Genomic DNA, 19,813 nt, shown 5'->3' with positions numbered 1-19,813 from the left:
GCTGTGTGAGAGAGATCTAATATCGCCAAAATTATTGTGGAATATATTTAAAACTCGATAGGAATACTTGGATGTCATTTTCTATCGGTCTACCACCGCCATGGTCTCTATTAGTCGAAGAGAGACGCTTTGCATTCGGTACGTCGCACTGCTGTCTTTATTGGACTGGTGTACCGCGCAGATATCTTATTCCGTTTCGGAGGAGGTCGACAAGGGGACTTTTGTCGGGAATATCGCAAAGGATTTAAACATAAATGAGCATGAACTTGAGGCGAGAGGACTGAGGATTGTATCAGGAAACAACAAGAGGTATTTTGATGTAAATTTTAAAACGGGAGCGCTCATTGTCAATGAGAAGATAGACAGAGAGGAGCTATGTGGTGAAGCAGCCAAATGCTCTATAAATATAGAAGCCATATTGAGCAATCCTATGCATCTTCATAGAGTAGAAGTAAATATTTTAGACATAAATGACAACGCGCCAATTTTCATTGAAATGTCATTAACGCTGAACATTTCCGAATTAGCATATACCGGAGAAAGATTTCCGTTACCCGTAGCTCATGATGCAGATTCAGGCACTAATTCGGTAAAGAGTTACAAGCTGAACCCAAACGAACACTTCTCTCTCGATGTACAGAGCGGAGGAGAGCAGAGTACTATATACGCGGAGTTAGTGCTGCAGAAAGCTTTAGACCGAGAGAAACAGCCTGTGATACATCTCACACTGACTGCTGTAGACGGTGGAAAACCTGCGAAATCTGGTACACTACATATAGTGGTAAATGTTGAGGACGTGAATGATAACATACCGGCGTTTAACAAACCGCTTTATAAGGTGCGCGTCAGTGAAAACAGTCCACTCGGAATGACTCTAATTAAACTAGTCGCTACGGATTTAGATGAGGGTGTTAATGGAGAACTTGTATATTCTTTGACAGCGGGAGGGATTTCAAAGATCACTGATCGATTTGCTATAGACTCAGTAACTGGTGAAATTACTATTAAAGGTAAATTAGATCATGAGGAAAATGCAGCATACGAGATCCGCGCGCAGGCTCGAGACAAAGGCGCTCCCTCCCGTAGAACACACTGTAAAGTGCTTGTTGAGGTTATCGATGTTAACGACAATGCACCCGAAATCTCGGTGTCGTCTTTGATGAGTCCACTAAAAGAGGACTCTGCTATGGGAGCAGTGGTGGCGTTGGTTACAGTGACCGATATGGACGGTGGACAAAATGGAGACGCTAAAGCACGTCTTTCAGGTCATGTGCCCTTTAAACTGAAACAGTCATACAATAATTACTATTCTCTGGTTGTCGATGGTCCGTTAGATAGAGAGAGCAAATCTCGGTATAACATTTCTGTTATAGCTACAGACGAAGGAGTCCCGCCTCTGTCCAGCACCACTGTAATTGCCGTTCACATTGCCGACGTGAATGACAACGCGCCACGCTTCCCAGAGCGCGGCATTAATGTTTATTTGAAAGAGAACAGTCAAATCGGTGCTGTGATTTATACGGCATCTGCTTTTGATCCGGATGTAGGCGATAATGCGAGAATATCTTACTCATTATTAGAAAGCTCTCGTCCAGTAAAATCAATGGTTAACATAAATTCGGACAGTGGAGATATCCACAGTCTACAGTCTTTTAATTATGAGGAGATGAACACGTTTCAGTTTAAAGTTCAGGCCACAGACTCTGGAGTTCCTCCACTGAGCAGTAACGTGACTGTTAATGTCTTTGTCCTGGATGAAAATGACAACAGTCCAGTGGTTCTCGCGCCGTACTCTGAACACGGCTCCGTTAACACCGAGAACATTCCTTTCTCTGCCGACACGGGTTACTTTGTGGCCAAGATCAGAGCTGTAGATGCCGATTCTGGATATAATGCGCTGCTTTCTTATCACATCGCCGAACCCAAAGGAAATAATCTCTTCCGGATCGGAACCAGCAATGGAGAGATCAGGACTAAGAGGAGAATGAGTGACAATGATCTGAAAACACACCCATTGGTCATTTTGGTTTCTGATAACGGAGAACCTTCACTGTCAGCAACTGTGTGTGTAGATGTTGTGGTTGTTGAAAGCACAGAAGACAGTCACGCGCAACGGAAACACTTGCCGATGAAGGAGGAGAGTTTCTCGGATTTAAATCTGTATTTACTGATCGCCATTGTGTCTGTGTCGGTGATCTTTTTACTGAGCCTCATCAGTTTGATAGCTGTAAAATGCTACCGGACAGACGGCAGTTTCAGCAGGTACAGCGCTCCAGTGATCACCACCCACCCTGACGGGAGCTGGTCTTACTCCAAATCTACTCAGCAGTATGACGTGTGTTTTAGCTCCGACACACTGAAGAGTGACGTAGTGGTTTTCCCTGCTCCATTTCCGCCTGCAGATGCGGAACTAATCAGTATTAATGGAGGGGACACTTATAACAGAACACAAACACTTCCCAGTAAAGAAAAGGTAAGACTTTTGCTAAATAATAGTGAAGTGATTTAGCGTATTGACTTAATTGCATTCCACCTGCATTCTATGGATTTACTTTTGTTCGTTATAAAAAAATAGCGGTCCTGTACGTTTTGTTGCTGCCCTCTTTATTCTAAGTCACACTTTTGCTTAAGATTCGTTTTGTTACAGTTGTTTTTACATGGGACTTGGCGGTCTATTTGAATATGAAATGCGACCAGTGCTGTCCATGGTGCTGATTCGCTGAGCGTTTGGAGGTCTTTGAAATCTATTCACAGCAGGGCCAGGGGGAGGGCGGTGTGGGGTTCCAGGGGGAGCACCCTGATTTTCTCTTTACCCCCCTGCAAGGCGCCCCCCCCCCCAAAAAAAAGGAAAAAAAACGATTTGGCTTTGAAAATATGACTAAAGATGCTGCCCCTCCCCCCGATTTGTTTACTGGCCCTTGCCAAAGCATTCTAGAACTGGGCATGGAGCACTGATTTTCATTTAAGTATTGAATTAAATTGTAGAATCTGTTTATTTGGTCTTTTAAGCCCAAAGACGTCATTTTTAATCAATTAGAATTTCTTTGTGTCTCACCGTTTAATTATTTTCATAATTTCTCAATCGCAATTCACTGAATTAAAAGATAAATAAATAAATATAAATATATTTTGGATGATGACTACTAAAGTATGCGTTTATACATTCCAGAATCTACTTATTATATAAATGTGTATATAAATTGGAGAACTTATTATTGCTCCTAAATTCGACACGTGGTGACGCTGTAGACTGTGGAAATGAAATATCGCGCTGCGATTCTGACTCCTCCCCAAACTGTAATCATAGAGCAAGGGATGTCGTGCTTTGTTCGAGGGAGGAGAAAGGCACACACACGACAAGGGAGTGGATTCCTGGGACATTTCTAATACAAAAGAGCTTGATGTGGATTTCCTAAACCCTTGAGATCAGTGTTTGTGTGCTATTTTTGCGGAGCCATCTGCTTGCACGATGGGCTCTCAAGGACAGCGCGAGACGGGGCGGATTTGTTTGGTTGCGCTGTTTTGCTCACTGGGATTGAGCGCGGCGCAGATATCGTATTCCATTTCAGAGGAGGTTGACAAAGGGACGTTTGTAGGAAATATCGCAAAGGACTTAAATTTGATCATTCACGAAATTGAGTCGAGAGGACTGCAAATTGTATCTGGATACAACAAAAGGTATTTTGACGTGAATTCTAGAACGGGAGGGCTAATTGTGAACGATAGGATAGACAGAGAGGAAATCTGTAGTAATTCAGCTAAATGTTCAGTGAACATAGAAGCCATATTGCATCATCCTATGCACCTCCATAGAATAGAAGTGAATATTTTAGACATAAATGACAACTCACCATTTTTTCACGAAACATCATGTAGTCTTAATATTACCGAGTCTGCGTATACTGGAGAAAGATTTCCGTTACCAGTAGCGAATGATGCAGATTCAGGAAGTAATTCGGTAAAGAGTTACAAGCTGAGCCAGAATGAACACTTCTCTCTGGATGTACAGAGCGGAGAACAGAGCGTGTCTGCAGAGTTGGTGCTGCAGAAAGCTTTAGACCGAGAGAAACAGTCTGTGATCCACCTCACACTGACCGCAGTAGATGGGGGCAAACCTTCTAGATCCGGTACCTTAAATATTTTTGTTAATGTAATTGATGCAAATGACAATATACCATCATTCAGTAAATCGCTTTATAAAGTTCGTGTTGCTGAGAATACCCCAATTGGAACAACAATCATTACTCTAAATGCTACCGATCTGGATGAAGGTATTAACGGAGAGCTTGTGTATTCAATAACTGATCGAACAAGTAGCTCAAAACTCTCAAATGTATTTTCAATAGATTCAATTACGGGTGGAATCACCTTACAAAGCAACCTTAATTATGAAGAAAATCCGGCATATGAAATCCGCGTGCAGGCACGTGATAAAGGCACGCCTCTGCGTAGCTCACACTGTAAGGTGCTTGTTGAGGTAATCGACGTAAATGACAATCCACCAGAGATCATAGTGACGTCACTGATAAGTCCTCTGAAGGAGCATTCTGTTTTAGGAACTGTGGTCGCCTTAATTACAGTCACAGATAAAGACAGCGGTACGAATGGAGACACGAAGTTAAACATTTCAAAGTCTGTGCCGTTCAAACTGAAGGCGCCCTATAGAAATTACTATTCCCTTGTTGTCGATGGTATTTTGGACAGAGAACACGGATCTAGCTATAATATTACTGTTATAGCTACAGATGAAGGAAATCCGCCTCTCTCCAGCACCACTGTAATTACTGTACAACTTTCCGACGTGAATGACAACGCGCCTCGCTTCCCAGAGCGCGGCATTAATGTTTATTTGAAAGAGAACAGTCAAATCGGTGCTGTGATTTATACGGCATCTGCTTTTGATCCTGATGTAGGCGATAATGCGAGAATATCTTATTCATTATTAGAAAGCTCTCGTCCAGTAAAATCAATGGTTAGCATAAACTCGGACAGTGGAGATATCCACAGTCTACAGTCTTTTAATTATGAGGAAATGAACACGTTTCAGTTTAAAGTTCAGGCCACAGACTCTGGAGTTCCTCCACTGAGCAGTAACGTGACTGTTAATGTCTTTGTCCTGGATGAAAATGACAACAGTCCAGTGGTTCTCGCGCCGTACTCTGAACACGGCTCCGTTAACACAGAGAACATTCCTTTCTCTGCCGACACGGGTTACTTTGTTGCAAAAGTCAGAGCTGTAGACTCCGATTCTGGATATAATGCGCTGCTTTCTTATCACATCGCCGAACCCAAAGGAAATAATCTCTTCCGGATCGGAACCAGCAATGGAGAGATCAGGACTAAGAGGAGAATGAGTGACAATGATCTGAAAACACACCCATTGGTCATTTTGGTTTCTGATAACGGAGAACCTTCACTGTCAGCAACTGTGTCTGTAGATGTTGTGGTGGTTGAAAGCACAGAAGACAGTCACGCGCAACGGAAACACTTGCCGATGAAGGAGGAGAGTTTCTCGGATTTAAATCTGTATTTACTGATCGCCATTGTGTCTGTGTCGGTGATTTTTTTACTGAGCCTCATCAGTTTGATAGCTGTAAAATGCTACCGGACAGACGGCAGTTTCAGCAGGTACAGCGCTCCAGTGATCACCACCCACCCTGACGGGAGCTGGTCTTACTCCAAATCTACTCAGCAGTATGACGTGTGTTTTAGCTCCGACACACTGAAGAGTGACGTAGTGGTTTTCCCTGCTCCATTTCCGCCTGCAGATGCGGAACTAATCAGTATTAATGGAGGGGACACTTTTAACAGAACACAAACACTTCCCAATAAAGAAAAGGTAAGAATTCTGCTAAATAATATTGAAATGATTTACATTTTAACCTTCTTTTGCGCGTAGTAACGTTTCGGGAAACCCACCCCAGCAATGTATATATATATATATGATTTATGTATTTTACTGTAGTATGCAACAAGTGCTCTCCAAGATGCTTCATAACGCAGCACTGTAAGGTCTTTGACAGTTGATCAGGGGTGGGTTTCCCGAAACGTTCGTAACTTTAAGTACTTCGTAACCTCGTACTTACGAATATTCTTAAATTTACGAGTGTTTCCCGAAACTCTTCGTAACTTACGTCGTTCTTATAGTCGTTCGTAACTTAAGAATCTCCGGACCCATTCGTAACTCACTAAGTACTTAACTCGAAGCTCACGTGCAGTTCTACATTAAAAAGGATAGTGGCGCTAATTTCACTCGCGCTGGTTTTAATCACGGCATTACAACATTTGCGTTTATGTGTATAATTAGCCTAGTAGCCTATTTTCTTTTGAAGTAATTACATCGCATATACCACATTGTGTCAACAAAAATCAAATGTACTACTTTGACTTATTTAGCAACTGTGCTTATTATTCCGTATATAATTTTTGTGACAAAAAACCATCAATGAATATGGCTTCCTGAGAGTAGAAGCGGATGGTTTATGGATCCTTAAGTGTCTCATCACAAATACAAGATACTTTTCCTTCCCTGGTGTCAGAGTCCGTCGTATAATTCCGCATCCGTATTACTACGTAGTACAACCTTGAAATAAATCCCCATCAGTAGAGTTTTTTGATAAAATATTCGTTTTTTTATACAAAATAATGCAACTTTGTAATATTCGTATGGCTGTGATGTCACGAAGGAAATGTGTTTCTTAAAGCTGTGGTTTACATGCACATGGTGTCGCTATTGACCTGTGTATAGAGAGCTCGTGCAAATCCATCTCGCGCCCCTCCCGGTTTTAACTGGCGATATTGTGCTGGCTTTTGTTTGGATCGGACGTAGAGCGCAAATGTATTCATGTCCTCATTTTCGCTCCTTTTAAAACAGAATTTTGACTGATTTTTAGATATTTGATTTAAATCGGATTGTCTTGGATTATCAAACAGTTTTGTGGATCTATGGTCAGTCAAGGTTTACCGCAACAATGGCCTCATTCACGCAGAAATATGTGGTGTGGTATTTACTCCTTGTTCTGTTTGACTGTCGCCGGAGAGCGTTGGCGGGGCAGCTCTCGTACTCCGTGTCAGAAGAGGCGATTCTCGGGACATCGGTAGGGAACATCGCAAAGGATCTGAATTTAAATGTTCAAGAGCTGGAGTCGCGATTATTTCAAATTGTCGCTGGATCTAAGAAGAAATATTTCGAGGTAAATCGTAAGACTGGATTACTGTATGTGAGTGAGAGAGTAGACAGAGAAGAGCTTTGTGGTAAGGCGCCTAAATGTACCGTAAGTGTAGAGGCGGTCATTAATAACCCTTTGAAGCTTTACCGCGTAGAAATTAACGTATTAGATGTGAATGACAATGTACCGTCGTTCAGTGCCAAGAATCAGTATTTAGATATTGCGGAGAATACGGCACCGGGACAGAAATTCCCCATCTCCTATGCGTCTGATGCAGATGTAGGAAAAAATACACTGAATAGTTATATCCTAAGCCCTAACGAGTATTTCTCATTATCCGTGAACAAATTGGGAGAACAGACTATATCTGCTGAGTTAGTACTGCAGAAAGGTTTAGACCGGGAGAAACAGTCTGTGATCCATCTCACGCTCACCGCTGTAGACGGAGGAACTCCGCCTAAATCCGGTACTTCTGAGGTAATCATCAGTGTTTTAGATATAAATGATAATGCCCCGGTTTTCAGTCGACCTATGTATAAAGCAAATATTTCTGAAAATGCGCCTATTGGCAAAACAATTTTTAAACTAAATGCAACGGATGTAGATGCAGGGATAAATAGTGAAATTTTATATTCGTTTAGAAAAACAGACCAAGACCATGTTTTGGATATATTTCACGTTGATCCTAGTACCGGTGTTATTACTGTAAAAGGTAATATTGATTATGAACAAAACAAAGCTTTTGAAATTCGTGCACAGGCAAGTGACAAAGGACAACCCCCGATGTTGGCGCACTGTAAAGTGCTCGTGCAGGTCCTAGATTTAAACGACAATGCGCCAGAAATAACGGTGACATCTCTGCTGCAGACAGTAAAAGAAGACGCAAAGGTTGGCACTGCCGTGGCTCTCGTATCAGTGAGTGACAGAGACGATGGGAAAAATGGTATGGTGAATTGTGTTATTTCTAACGAAGTCCCCTTCAAACTTGAAATAAACTACAAAAACTATTACTCTTTAGTGGTACGCAGCCCTCTAGATAGAGAGAGTGCCTCTATGCATAATGTAACGATCATAGCTGTTGATGAAGGGACCCCGCCTCTGTCTAACCAGACTGTGATAACTTTACATGTTTCTGATGTGAATGACAACGCGCCATATTTTCAGAACTCCGTCATGAATGTTTATATAAAAGAGAACAATCAGATTGGTGCTGTTATGAAAACCTTTTCTGCATCCGATGCTGACATAAATGAAAACGGACAGATTACTTATTCAGTTTCAGAGAGCAAAAGCAACGCGTTTTCTTTAGCTGGTTTGGTTAATGTAAATTCAGTCACAGGAGATATCCACAGCTTGCGGTCCTTTAACTATGAGGAAATGAAAACGTTTCAGTTTAAAGTTCAGGCCACAGACTCTGGTGCTCCTCCACTGAGCAGTAACGTGACTGTGAATGTTTTTATCCTGGATGAAAATGACAACACTCCCGGTATTCTCGCACCCTATTCTGATCACGGTTCTGTTAACACCGAGAATGTTCCGTTTTCCGCTGAAGCGGGCTACTTCGTGGCCAAGATCAGAGCTGTGGACGCCGATTCTGGTTATAATGCGCTTCTTTCTTATCACATCTCTGAACCCAAAGGAAACAACCTCTTCCGGATCGGAACCAGCAGCGGGGAGATCAGGACTAAGAGGATAATGAGTGACAATGATCTGAAAACACACCCCTTGGTCATTTTGGTTTCTGATAACGGAGAACCTTCACTGTCAGCGACTGTGTCTGTTGATGTTGTGGTTGTTGAAAGCACAGAAGACAGTCACGCGCAACAGAAACACTTGCCGATGAAGGAGGAGAGTTTCTCGGATTTAAATCTGTATTTGCTGATCGCCCTTACGTCGGTATCAGTGATCTTTTTACTGAGCCTCATCAGTTTGATAGCTGTAAAATGCTACCGGACAGACGGCGGTTTCAGCAAGTACAGCGCCCCAGTGATCACCACCCACCCTGACGGGAGCTGGTCTTACTCCAAATCTACTCAGCAGTATGACGTGTGTTTTAGCTCCGACACACTGAAGAGTGACGTAGTGGTTTTCCCTGCTCCATTTCCGCCTGCAGATGCGGAATTAATCAGTATTAATGGAGGGGATACTTATAACAGAACACAAACACTTCCTAATAAAGAAAAGGTAAGATGTTATCTATGTTTAATTGCATTTAATACTTAATTGTGTAGTTTTTGGCACGCTCAATATTAATTATAGGCTAATATATAATCATAATATTGTTTTATTATATATACTGTCGCACATTGTCCATGTTGCCCTCTGACTCATTTCAGCTTAGCTTAACGTAGGTGTACATTAATTTGTGACAATACTGAAATAATTTTTGCTTAACTAGTATAATTAGCAACCGTCTGTTGTTTTTGGAAATGCATAACATAGATCTATGGTTTATGATTAGGCATCTAGAGTTTAGTTTTTGGGCATAGGGTTAGAGTTAGGCCACTTTATCTCTATCAAATTGATATTGACGCTAAGTAGGCTATATAAATTAATTAAACGAGACTAATAAGGGGGGGGGTGGTCTCCCGAAACGTTCGTAGCGCTAAGTACTTCTTAACCTCGTACGTTTCATACGAGGTTACGAAGTACTTAGCGCTACGAACGTTTCGGGAAACCCACCCAAGATGAGTGAATACAAGATATTTTACTTAATCCTCAGCTAAATACTCATTTTTCACCTAGCGATTCCTTCTCCTCTGGGTTGTTAACTTTTTTCATTATTATTATTATTATTATTATTATTATTATTATTATTATTATTATTATTATTATTGTTGTTATTATTATTATTATTATTGGTATTATTATTATTATTATTAATAAACACTCCTACTACCACTATTTGATTAAGCGACAGAAACAGTTATTTTATATAAGATGCATGTATACAAATCTTCAGTGATATATGATTTGCTATAACCATGTCGCATTGCATTGTATAATACAGACACACACTATACGTTTCCACACGGTGTCACTAGCAACTTGTGTATGTATTTCACTTCCTTCACTCCCCGCCTATTTTACGGTAGGGCGTGCAGGCTCTCAAAGCTAGCCAAGGGCTTTGTCTTCACAATAAGCTACCACAACGAGGGTATTTTCTGTTGTCTGAGAAAATTATTAGATCATGCAATAATGCACTCGAATTTTTATGCTGTTTTGAAGAGGATTTCATATTGGAATATGTCTGATATGTCGGAGCAAACGTATCTGTTGTGGATATTATACTCTTGGATTTGGTATGTTTTAAACGTCGTGAATGGACAGGTCGTGTATTCTGTAACGGAAGAGAGTACTCCGGGATCTGTAGTTGGACATTTAGCCAAAGATCTGAATCTGAATGTGCAAGAGTTAGAGCATCGTGGATTCCAAATTGTTTCAGGAACAAATGAAATGTATTTCGATTTAAATGTGAAAACTGGAGTTCTTCATATTAAAAACAGAATAGACCGCGAGGAGCTATGCGGACGTAGTTTAAAATGCGCTTTGGAATTAGAAGCCATTGTGAAGTCACCACTAAACATGTATCGATTTGAGGTAATTGTACTGGATATAAATGACCACGCGCCCATGTTTCGTTCCCCTAAAGGAGAATTGAATGTTTCGGAATCTGCTTTTCCTGGAGATATGTTTGCTTTACCGAGAGCGTTTGATTCGGATGTCGGCAGTAATTCGGTGAAGAGCTATACGCTGACAACGAACGAACACTTTTCACTGGATGTACAGAGCGGAGGAGAACAAAGTGTATCCGCAGAGTTAGTGCTGCAGAAAGCTTTAGACCGAGAGAAACAGTCTGTGATCCTGCTCACACTGACCGCAGTAGACGGAGGAAAACCGTCACGCTCAGGCACACTAAATTTAAAAGTCAATGTCATGGATGTGAATGATAACACTCCCGTCTGTGGTAAATCACTTTATAAGACTAGAATACCAGAAAATTCACCGGTAGGTACGTCTGTTATCACAGTGCTTGCAAGTGATGCTGATGATGGTGTGAATGGCGAAATTGCATTTTCTTTTGTAAATCACGATAACGACGCAATAATTGATCATTTCACGATTAATTCTAATACCGGTGAAATAACTGTGAATGGACAATTGGATCATGAATTAAACAATGCAGTCGAGATTCGAGTTCAGGTAAAAGATAAAGGCCAGCCAAATCCCAGGTCAGCGTTCTGTAAAATACTCGTTGAAATTATCGACGTAAATGACAATGCTCCAGAGATATCTATAACATCATTAGTTAACGTCGTTAAAGAAGATTCGCAAGATGGAACTGTTGTCGGCTTAATAACGGTCAAAGACAAGGATGCTAATAAAAACGGTGTCGCTTTGCTAAAATTAGAGGGAAATGTTCCTTTTGTGCTGCAGAACACTTATAACAATAGGTATTCTTTAACCGTGAAAGGCGCTCTAGATAGAGAATTAGTATCAAAATATGATATAGCTATTAAAGCTACAGATGAGGGGACGCCGCCTCTGTCTAGCACCACTGTAATTACTGTACACATTACCGACGTGAATGACAATGCGCCACGCTTTGCAGAAACCGATATTAATGTATATGTGAAAGAGAACAGTCAGGTTGGAGCCATTATTTATACAGTATCTGCTTTTGACTCTGATGTAGGTGATAATTCCAGAATAACATATACACTACTAGAAAGCCATAAAAGCTCTCAGTTAATGTTCAGCATAAATTCTGAAAGTGGAGATATCCACAATTTGTTTTCTTTTAATTATGAGGAAATCAAAACGTTTCATTTTAAAATTAAGGCCGCTGATTTTGGTGTTCCTCAACTGAGCAGTAATGTGACTGTAAATATTTTTGTCCTGGATGAGAATGACAACAGTCCAATGACTCTCGCGCCCTATTCTGATAATAGTGCCGTTCACATTGAGAACATTCCGTATTCTGCTGAAGCGGGCTACTTTGTTGCAAAAATCAGGGCTGTAGACGCCGATTCTGGATATAATGCGCTACTTTCTTATCACATCTCTGAACCCAAAGGAAACAACCTCTTCCGAATCGGAACCAGCAGCGGGGAGATCAGGACTAAGAGGAGAATGAGTGACAATGATCTGAAAACACACCCCTTGGTCATTTTGGTTTGTGATAACGGAGAGCCTTCACTGTCAGCGACTGTGTCTGTTGATGTTGTTGTTGTTGTTGAAAGCGCAGAAGACAGTCACGCGCAACGGAAACACTTGCCAATGAAGGACGAGAGTTTCTCGGATTTAAATCTGTATTTACTGATCGCCATTGTATCTGTGTCGGTGATCTTTTTACTGAGCCTCATCAGTTTGATAGCTGTAAAATGCTACCGGACAGACGGCAGTTTCAGCAGGTACAGCGCCCCAGTGATCACCACCCACCCTGACGGGAGCTGGTCTTACTCCAAATCTACTCAGCAGTATGACGTGTGTTTTAGCTCCGACACACTGAAGAGTGACGTAGTGGTTTTCCCTGCTCCATTTCCGCCTGCAGATGCGGAACTAATCAGTATTAATGGAGGGGACACTTATAACAGAACACAAACACTCCCTAATAAAGAGAAGGTAAGATGTTTTCTTCTAATTCCTTAAATATTTTTTTCATTAAAACTCTTAATAATAAATCGAAAGCTCTCGTTCAGTTACGTGGGATTATTTAAAAATATTATTGGTTAATATTAATGTCTTTTACAATGCGTGCATGTAAAAAAAAAATCCAGTGGTAAATCAATACCTTCAGATTTTGAAATAATCGATTGGCCTATATTAACGTTGGAGGTATAATGCCTGTCTTTATAGCCAATAAGCTGATACCAAGTAGTTACACAACAAAATGTACATATTATTAATAATCTATTAAATGTAAATATATAACCTATGTTTCTTCAGTGAGTACATTGCTATAAGATATAGCCACTGTGTAAATCCTGACGTCTTCTGTGCATTTTCATAATGCGTTGGTTTAGCCATTGATCTGGGTGGGTTTCCCGAAACGTTCGTAGCGCCAAGTAGGCTACTTCGTAACCTCGTATGAAACGCACGAGGTTAAGAAGTACTTAGCGCTAAGAACGTTTCGGGAAACTCACCCCTGTTGTATTTTGTCTTATTTTACACGTTTCTGTTTAGATGCATTCACGATCAAACAACAAAAATAACCATTTACTTGTAAAACGACACAACTGTGTGGAACTAGCGATTTATGTCCTTTTTAGTTTTATATTACAGTTACAATTAAGCTCCTAAATTAACCATTTTATATACACCGATTTCATAGTGAAAATAACGGGCACATGGTGTCGCTGGAGACCACGGCAATCATGAATATGTTACGCTCCACCTCTCGTGTGTCTGGCAGAGGAGTGTGTCAAGCGAATATGCGCTTTGTTCGCTGGGACACGGAATGGAGGAGTCATGGTGAAGTGTGGCCTTCGTGCGAGATTCGTAATTTTGTAATCCGTAATTGTTTTGGTAATCCTTTAAATTTTACGAATATTTTGACGCGTTTCTTCCTACGTCAGCATTCGTTGCAATGGGCTGTTCTGTGCCAAAGGAGGCTGTGTGGATCTGGTGCCTTGGGCTGCTTTGTTCTCTGGAGCTGTGCGTTACACAGATATCTTACTCTGTTTCGGAGGAGCTCGATAAAGGGACATTTGTAGGAAATCTCGGAAAGGATTTAAACATGAATGCACAAGAACTTGAGTCGAGAGGACTGCGGATTGTATCGGGGCACAGTAAGAAGTTCTTTGATGTCAATTTGAAAACGGGCGTCTTGTTTGTCAACGAAAGGATAGACAGAGAGGAGTTATGTAGTAATGCACCTAAGTGTTCAGTAAATATAGAAGCCATATTGAATAGTCCCATGCATCTACATAGAATAGAAGTGAACATATTAGATATGAATGACAATGCGCCGTTATTCCATGAAATGTCATATAGTCTTAATATAACCGAGTCAGCATATACGGGAGAAAGGTTTCCGTTGCCTGTAGCCAGTGATGCAGACGCAGGGACAAACTCGTTAAAAAGCTACAAGCTGAGCCAAAATGAACACTTTTCCCTGGATGTACAGAGCGGAGGAGAACAGAGTTTATCCGCAGAACTGGTGCTGCAGAAAGCTTTAGACCGAGAGAAACAGCCCGTGATCCGCCTCACACTGACCGCAGTAGACGGTGGGAAACCCCCCAGATCGGGGTCGATGGTAATTGTCATTACTGTGGTGGATGTAAACGATAACACCCCTATTTTTAGCAAACAACTTTATAAGGTTCGTGTTTCAGAGAATAGCCCAGCAGGTACCACGCTAGTGAAGCTTATGGCTACGGATTTAGACGAAGGGGTGAATGGTGAAATTGTATACTCTTTGATAGAGCGAGGAAGTTCAACACCATCTGGGTTATTCACAATAAATCCAGTCAGTGGTGACTTGACAGTTCAGGGAAATTTAGATTATGAAGAAAATTCGGCATTTGAAATACGTGCTCAAGCTAAGGACCGTGGCCATTCGCCGCGGAGCACGCACTGTAAAGTGCTAGTAGAAGTTATTGACGTTAATGATAACTCACCAGTGATTTCTGTAACGTCGCTGATGAGTCCCGTAAAGGAGGATTCAGCTTTAGGAACTGTGGTGGCTTTAGTGACAGTCACAGACAACGATAGCGGGAAAAACGGTGTTTCAAAGGTAGATGTTTTGGGCTCGGACATTTTTAAGCTGAAGTCGTCGTACAAAAACTACTATTCTCTAGTGGTCGATAGTCCGCTAGACAGAGAGATTAGGTCTCAGTATAATGCTACTATCAAAGCGATTGACGAGGGAATCCCGCCTCTCTCTAGCACCATTGTAATTACCATACACGTTTCTGACGTGAATGACAACGCACCGCGTTTTCCCGACTCCGCTGTTAATATTTATGTGAAAGAAAACAGTCAAATCGGTGAGGTTATTTATACAATGTCTGCCTTCGATCCTGATTTAGATAATAATGCTAGAATAACGTACTCATTAAAAGAAAGTTCAAAAGTCCCTCCGGTATCATCATTTGTTAGTATAAATTCGGAAAATGGAGATATCCACAGTTTACAGTCTTTTAATTATGAGGAATTTAAAGCGTTTCACTTTACAGTTCAAGCCACAGACTCTGGAGTTCCTCCACTGAGCAGTAACGTGACTGTTAATGTCTTTGTCCTGGATGAAAATGACAACAGTCCAGTGGTTCTTGCGCCGTACTCTGAACACGGCTCCGTTAACACAGAAAACATTCCGTATTCTGCTGAAGCGGGCTACTTTGTGGCCAAGATCAGAGCTGTAGACGCCGATTCTGGATATAATGCGCTGCTTTCTTATCACATATCTGAGCCCAAAGGAAACAACCTCTTCCGGATCGGAACCAGCAGCGGGGAGATCAGGACTAAGAGGAGAATGAGTGACAATGATCTGAAAACACACCCCTTGGTCATTTTGGTTTCTGATAACGGAGAACCTTCACTGTCAGCGACTGTGTCTGTAGATGTTGTGGTTGTTGAAAGCGCAGAAGACAGTCACGCGCAACGAAAACACTTGCCGATGAAGGAGGAGAGTTTTTCGGATTTAAATCTGTATTTACTGATCGCCATTGTGTCGGTATCAGTGATATTTTTACTGAGCCTCATCAGTTTGATAGCTGTAAAATGCTACCGGACAGACGGCAGTTTCAGCAGGTACAGCGCCCCAGTGATCACTACCCACCCTGACGGGAGCTGGTCTTACTCCAAATCTACTCAGCAGTATGACGTGTGTTTTAGCTCCGACACACTGAAGAGTGACGTAGTGGTTTTCCCTGCTCCATTTCCGCCTGCTGATGCGGAACTAATCAGTATAAATGGTGCAGATACATTTAACAGAACACAAACACTTCCTAATAAAGAAAAGGTAAGACAAATATTTTGTTTTACTGCCTTCATTTTATTTGAAGCTCTGTATATTTGGTTCCCCTTTAGCCACGTCTTTTTTGAGGTAAATAAGTAGTTTCCATTTGTATTTTTATGTTTGTCTTTTTATGTTTTATGTTTGGTCATTCTCTGTTTTACCCTCTTATAGCTTTGTTTATTTGGTGTCTGCAAGTTGCTTTTAGGGCTGCGCGGCTGTAGTATTAAAGGGCATACTGTAGTATTGAGGGCAGTCATGGCCTGGTGGTTAGGGAACTGGTCTTGTGACCGGAGGGTCGTGGGTTCAATTCCCAGACAGGCCATGACTGAGGTGCCCTTGAGCAAGGCACCTAACCCCAACTGCTCCCCGGGCGCCGGGCTAGGGCTGCCCACCGCTCTGGGCACGTGTGATCCACAGCCCCCTAGTAATCACTAGTGTGTGTGTGTGTGTTCTGACTGCACAGATGGGTTAAAAGCGGAGGACAAATTTCGATTGGGGTGTAAAAATCACAATTGACAAAATATGGCACATTACATTACATTACATTAAATGTTTCATTGTAAATATTTCTAAACAAAACACACCGTTTTGTATGGACAGTACATGTGCGTAGCATGCTTATAGGTCTTTATCTTTTGGTAGTTATTTGTCTTTCTCAAGCGTGTCCTTTGCTGACAGGTTATAATTCACATTCTTTCCAAGATAAACTAATTGCTTGAATGGTGCTCTCCATGGTACTGAAATTCCCGGCTGATTCGTGTGTGATTTAGCAGCTCTAGTGAGTTTCTAATTTACATAAATCAATTACATAAATAATTAAATGATCTAGTCTCTGTACAATATATGTGCTATTTGGTTTAGTTTTAATTGTATAATTTATTTATACCGACTCCTCCTATTTGTTTATTTATTTTGTTATTTAAAAACTGAGAAAATAGCCTACAGATTTTTCTCGTATTTACATTATATGCTATTTTTTATAAGCAATCATTTTTGTCTTTGTTTTGTTTTTCACAAGTTTAGCAGATTATCTATGAGAATCCCAGTGAAATTGTGCACGTGGCGTCGCCCTAGACCATGAAAATGAGAAAATGCTGCTCGCGGCTCCTCCTATCGCGCGGTGAGTGGAGTAAAGGGACTCCGTGCTTTGTTCTGTGGAGCACGCAATGGCGGAAACAACGGTACAGCTTTGCGGCATGCGAGGTATATGAAGCCAGGTTTTTTAAATCCTACTTCTGGAAAACCTGCTGTCGAAGCTTGGATGTTGTTAAGACTGTCTGCCTTCGCGATTATCTGTGCTGGACGAAGAGAGATGTGGCTCCGGTGCGTCGCGCTGCTTTCTTTATTGGAATGGTGTGCTGCGCAGATTTCCTACTCCGTTTCGGAAGAGACAAACAAAGGAACCTTTGTGGGAAATATCGCAAAGGATTTAACCGTTAATATACAAGACCTTGAGTCGAGGGCACTAAGGATTGTGTCAGGACGCAATACGAGGTATTTAGACGTTAATTCGAAAACGGGAGTGCTCTTTGTAAATGAGAGAATAGATAGGGAGGAACTGTGTGGTAGTGCAGACAAGTGCTCTGTAAATATAGAGGCTATACTGAGCAACCCTACTCAGCTCCAAAGAATAGAGATAAATATTTTAGACGTAAATGACAATGCACCGACTTTCCAGGAGAAATCGTATGCAATTAATATTACTGAGTTAGCGTACACCGGAGAAAGATTTCCGTTACCAGTAGCAGTCGATGAAGATTCAAGCGGTAATTCGGTTAAGAGCTACAAACTGAGCCAGAATGAACACTTCTCTCTGGATGTACAGAGCGGAGGAGAACAGAGTGTGTCCTCAGAGTTAGTGCTGCAGAAAGCTTTAGACCGAGAGAAACAGTCCGTGATCCATCTCACACTGACCGCAGTAGACGGAGGTAAACCTCCAAGATCAGGTACATTGCGTATAGTGGTTAATGTTGAAGATGTAAACGACAACACCCCAGCGTTCAGTAAACCGCTTCATAAAGTCCGCGTGGCTGAAAACAGCCCACTGGGCACCACTATAATTAAACTGTTAGCTACAGATTCAGATGAGGGACTTAACGGTGAGGTAGTGTACTCTTTGACTGCGGGAGGCGGCTCAAAAGTGTTCGATCTATTCACTATAGACTCAGTAACTGGCGAAATTACTATTAATGGTAACTTGGATCATGAAGAAAATGCAGCATACGAGATCCGTGCGCAGGCTCGAGACAAAGGCGCTCCCTCCCGTAGAACACACTGTAAAGTGCTTGTTGAGGTTATCGATGTTAACGACAATGCACCCGAAATCTCGGTGTCGTCTTTGATGAGTCCACTAAAAGAGGACTCTGCTATGGGAACAGTGGTGGCGTTGGTTACAGTGACCGATATGGACGGTGAACAAAATGGTGACGCTAGGGCATATGTTTCAGATTCTGTGCCCTTTAAACTGAAACCGTCATACAAAAATTATTATTCGTTAGTTGTCGATGGTCCTTTAGACAGAGAGAGCAGCCCACAGTACAATATTACTGTTACGGCTACAGATGTGGGAACCCCGCCTCTCGCCAGCACCACTCTAATTACTGTCGACATTTTAGATGTAAATGATAACGCTCCGCATTTTCCAGAAAGCGCTATTAATGTATATGTGAACGAAAATAGTGAGATCGGAGCTGTTATTTACACTGTAACTGCGTTTGATTCTGATGTAGGTGATAATGCCAAAATATCATATTCTCTCCAAGAAAGTGCAAAAAGCGGCCTGGTAACATCATTTGTTAGCATAAATTCGGACAGTGGAGATATCCATAGTTTACAGTCATTCAACTATGAGGAAATGAAATCGTTTCAGTTTAGAATTCAGGCCACAGACTCTGGTGTTCCTCCACTGAAAAGTAATGTGACTGTTAACGTTTACGTCACAGATAAAAACGACAACATTCCAATGATTCTCGCTCCCTATTCGGAACACGGTTCTGTTAACACCGAAAACATTCCGTATTCTGCTGAAGCGGGCTACTTTGTAGCCAAGATCAGAGCTGTAGACGCCGATTCTGGATATAATGCGCTGCTTTCTTATCACATCTCTGAACCCAAAGGAAACAACCTCTTCCGGATCGGAACCAGCAGCGGGGAGATCAGGACTAAGAGGAGAATGAGTGACAATGATCTGAAAACACACCCCTTGGTCATTTTGGTTTCTGATAACGGAGAACCTTCACTGTCAGCGACTGTGTCTGTTGATGTTGTGGTTGTTGAAAGCGCCGGTGATATTCAAACAAAATTAAGACATGTGCCGATGAAGGAGGAAAGTTTCTCGGATTTAAATCTGTATTTACTGATCGCCATTGTGTCGGTATCAGTGATCTTTTTACTGAGCCTCTTCAGTTTGATAGCTGTAAAATGCTACCGGACAGACGGCAGTTTCAGCAGGTACAGCGCCCCAGTGATCACCACCCACCCTGACGGGAGCTGGTCTTACTCCAAATCTACTCAGCAGTATGACGTGTGTTTTAGCTCCGACACACTGAAGAGTGACGTAGTGGTTTTCCCTGCTCAATTTCCGCCTGCAGATGCGGAACTAATCAGTATAAACAGTGGAGATACATTTAACAGAACACAAACACTTCCTAATAAAGAGAAGGTAAGCATTATTTTGTTTGGC

General features: G+C 41.7%; 1 protein-coding gene across 1 annotated transcript; it reads left to right on the top strand.

Annotated features, from left to right (window-relative positions):
• The first annotated feature begins 3,314 nt into the window (after positions 1 to 3,314).
• On the top strand, positions 3,315 to 8,953 carry LOC143514529 (protocadherin alpha-2-like). The gene is made up of 2 exons (XM_077005845.1): positions 3,315 to 5,839; positions 8,809 to 8,953. Exons 1-2 carry the CDS (start codon positions 3,470 to 3,472, stop codon positions 8,863 to 8,865), a joined length of 2,427 nt encoding a protein of 808 aa, XP_076861960.1. The 5' UTR covers positions 3,315 to 3,469; the 3' UTR covers positions 8,866 to 8,953.
• The last annotated feature ends 10,860 nt before the right edge of the window (positions 8,954 to 19,813 follow it).

Source organism: Brachyhypopomus gauderio, chromosome 5 (genome assembly GCF_052324685.1).
Source record: "Brachyhypopomus gauderio isolate BG-103 chromosome 5, BGAUD_0.2, whole genome shotgun sequence".
Classification (NCBI taxonomy): Eukaryota; Metazoa; Chordata; class Actinopteri; order Gymnotiformes; family Hypopomidae; genus Brachyhypopomus; species Brachyhypopomus gauderio.
The sequence above is the reverse complement of the archived record's forward strand: the minus strand, read 5'-3'. Positions and strand labels throughout refer to the sequence as shown.

Bases quoted from the DNA above. Each gene is read 5' to 3' on its own strand.
- LOC143514529 (XM_077005845.1), top strand. From the start codon at position 3,470: ATGGGCTCTCAAGGACAGCGCGAGACGGGGCGGATTTGTTTGGTTGCG. The intron at 5,840-8,808 runs GTAAGAATTCTG...CTGAACCCAAAG, and splicing joins CACTTCCCAATAAAGAAAAG to GAAACAACCTCTTCCGGATC.